Consider the following 2,103-nt stretch of genomic DNA (forward strand, 5'->3'; position numbering starts at 1 on the left):
GCAGCCTGGCTCCCCCTCCGAGGCCCGGGGTCCCAGCCTCCTGCTGGACGCCCGATTCCTGGAGATGCGCTGCTGGCTGGGACTTGGAGCTGGTGGAGAGACAGGGAGGGGCGGGGGCCGCAGGCTGTGGAGCAGGCCAAGGCGGCCCCCAGCTTCAGCCAGGCCCGGCTGGGGAGGGGGCAGCCACAGGCTCAGGTCTGGCGGGACGAGTTCGGAAGCTCTGCGGGAGGGAGGGGACCTCAGGGCCCAGCCCAGAGGAGGGTGGACCCCAGGCTGAGCAGGAGCCCCGCAGCCAGGGCCCAGGAGCCGCGCCCCGCCAGCGCCACCCCGTTGCACACATCCTTCTCACAGCAGTCCACGTCTACTTTCAAGATCCCAGAGTTAATGAAGCCCATCAGATAGTCTGAGAAAAAGTGCCGCTTCACGAAGTCACAGGACGAGGCACACATCTTGTTCACAGAATGATCCTTCCTGCCTGGGGAACAGGGAGAGGAGCCTGGGACTCGAGCCCCACAGGGCCCTTTCTGCCTTGTGCCCAGGACCTAAGCCAGGGACCCTCCAGGTCAGTTCAGGACCCCAGAACAACAGAACTGAGGCTTCAATCCACCCACGCTGTCCCCAGCTACATGAAAAGGGCCACAGAAGGGCCAGAGAGGGTCAGGCACCTGCTGACTGTCACACAGCAGGGCAGTGCCCTGCCCCCAGACCCGTGCTCTTGTCCGAGGCCAGAGGGACTCTGATGACACTGCCGACCCCTCCCCACCCCAGGCTGGAGCCTGACTTACTGCTACTGGGATCTGTGATCCGGACACTGGCACACACCGTGTCTGACGGCTGGCACTGCTTCGGGGTGCAATGACTGGAGTTGGTGGTCAGCGTGCAGTCCTGGCACCACAGGCCATGAGCTGGGCAGGGCACAGAGAGGAGGATGGCCGGAGGATCTGGGGTCCAAGCCAGCCCCCTGCCTCCTCCCCCCTGCCTCCTCCCGCCTGCCTTCCTGCGTGTCCTAGGAGGACCATGCAGCTGTAGGAGGCTGGGCACTCCTTGACCAGGAGTGACCAGGCCAAACTAGCACCCGGAGGACAGGCTGGGAGAACCTGTGTGCCTTTGGGCAGGGTGGGGTGAGGGTGCCACCACTGGGACTCCGGAAGCCCCCATGCACCTCCCCCCCAGGCCCCACACACATGCACAGTGCGTGCACACATAGCCACAAGTATCACACCTACGGTGCCCTCCCGCACCCCCTCACACACATCCCCCCAGAATCCAGTTGGTTCCAGTGGAGGAAGAACCAAACAGGACTTGATGGGAGGCCAGGTGGGGCTCTGAGAAGAGATGGAGCACCAGCAAGCCGGCACTAAGCCGGGAGCATCCGTGCAGGACCAGCCGCTGGACCACGGCCCCGGAGGAAAAGGACCCACGCCCTCAGGAGCCAGGAGAGACCCGCGTGGCTGGAGCTGGGGCAGCGCCAGCAGGGGCCACACAGGCGAGGGCTGGGCTGGGGTCGCAGGGTTCCGGAGGGGGTGTGGGTCTGCTGGGCATCGTCAGAGAATGGCCGCCCCACACCTGGTTCTCTCCGGAGCTGCCTCGTACAGGCTCTCAGGCGACCTGGCCTACCCCCGCCAGCCGCCCCCAGACTCACCGGGGGCAGAGCACAGCAGAGCGGCCAGCAGCACCAGGCCGAGGCCCTTCATGGCTGCAGGCAACATGCTCCAGGCGGGCCTCAGGAAGGCGCGGGGGCTGCAGGCTGGGGTCGTCTGGGGCACAGGCCTGGCAGGGAGAAGCCTCGATCAGGAGACCAAGCCCCGGCCCAGCTCGAAGGACCCTCCCCTTTTCTGGCATCCTAACGCCACCTCCTCCCCGGAATCCAGGGCCGGGGGTCGTCCGGGAGCTCCCAAAGCCCCACCCCCAGCCCATCCCCCAGAGCATCCACCATCACTGCATCCCCTCCGGGGAAAATAGGTCTGCCCTCTCCGGCAGGGTGACAGCTCGAAAGGCCCGCACCCCGCGCTCCGCACCTGTGGGTAGGGGGGTGGGTCGGGAGGCGCGTCTTTTCCCTGGGGAGCGATAGGTGCGTCCGGAGAGGAAAGGGCAGGACAAGAT

General features: G+C 66.2%; 1 protein-coding gene across 1 annotated transcript; it reads right to left on the reverse strand.

Moving 5' to 3' along the window:
• Positions 1-239: 239 nt before the first annotated feature.
• On the reverse strand, positions 240-1,709 carry LY6H (lymphocyte antigen 6 family member H). The gene is made up of 3 exons (XM_068526000.1): positions 1,643-1,709; positions 786-905; positions 240-475 (listed from the first exon to the last, which is right to left on the reverse strand). Exons 1-3 carry the CDS (start codon positions 1,707-1,709, stop codon positions 240-242), a joined length of 423 nt encoding a protein of 140 aa, XP_068382101.1.
• Between the last annotated feature and the right edge of the window lie 394 nt (positions 1,710-2,103).

The sequence above is a fragment of the Eschrichtius robustus genome, chromosome 17 (assembly GCF_028021215.1).
Source record: "Eschrichtius robustus isolate mEscRob2 chromosome 17, mEscRob2.pri, whole genome shotgun sequence".
NCBI classification, from domain to species: domain Eukaryota; kingdom Metazoa; phylum Chordata; class Mammalia; order Artiodactyla; family Eschrichtiidae; genus Eschrichtius; species Eschrichtius robustus.

Bases quoted from the DNA above. Each gene is read 5' to 3' on its own strand.
- LY6H (XM_068526000.1), bottom strand. From the start codon at position 1,709: ATGTTGCCTGCAGCCATGAAGGGCCTCGGCCTGGTGCTGCTGGCCGCT. The intron at 906-1,642 runs GTGAGTCTGGGG...TGCCCTGCCCAG, and splicing joins TCTGCTGTGCTCTGCCCCCG to CTCATGGCCTGTGGTGCCAG. The intron at 476-785 runs GTAAGTCAGGCT...CCTGTTCCCCAG, and splicing joins GATCACAGATCCCAGTAGCA to GCAGGAAGGATCATTCTGTG.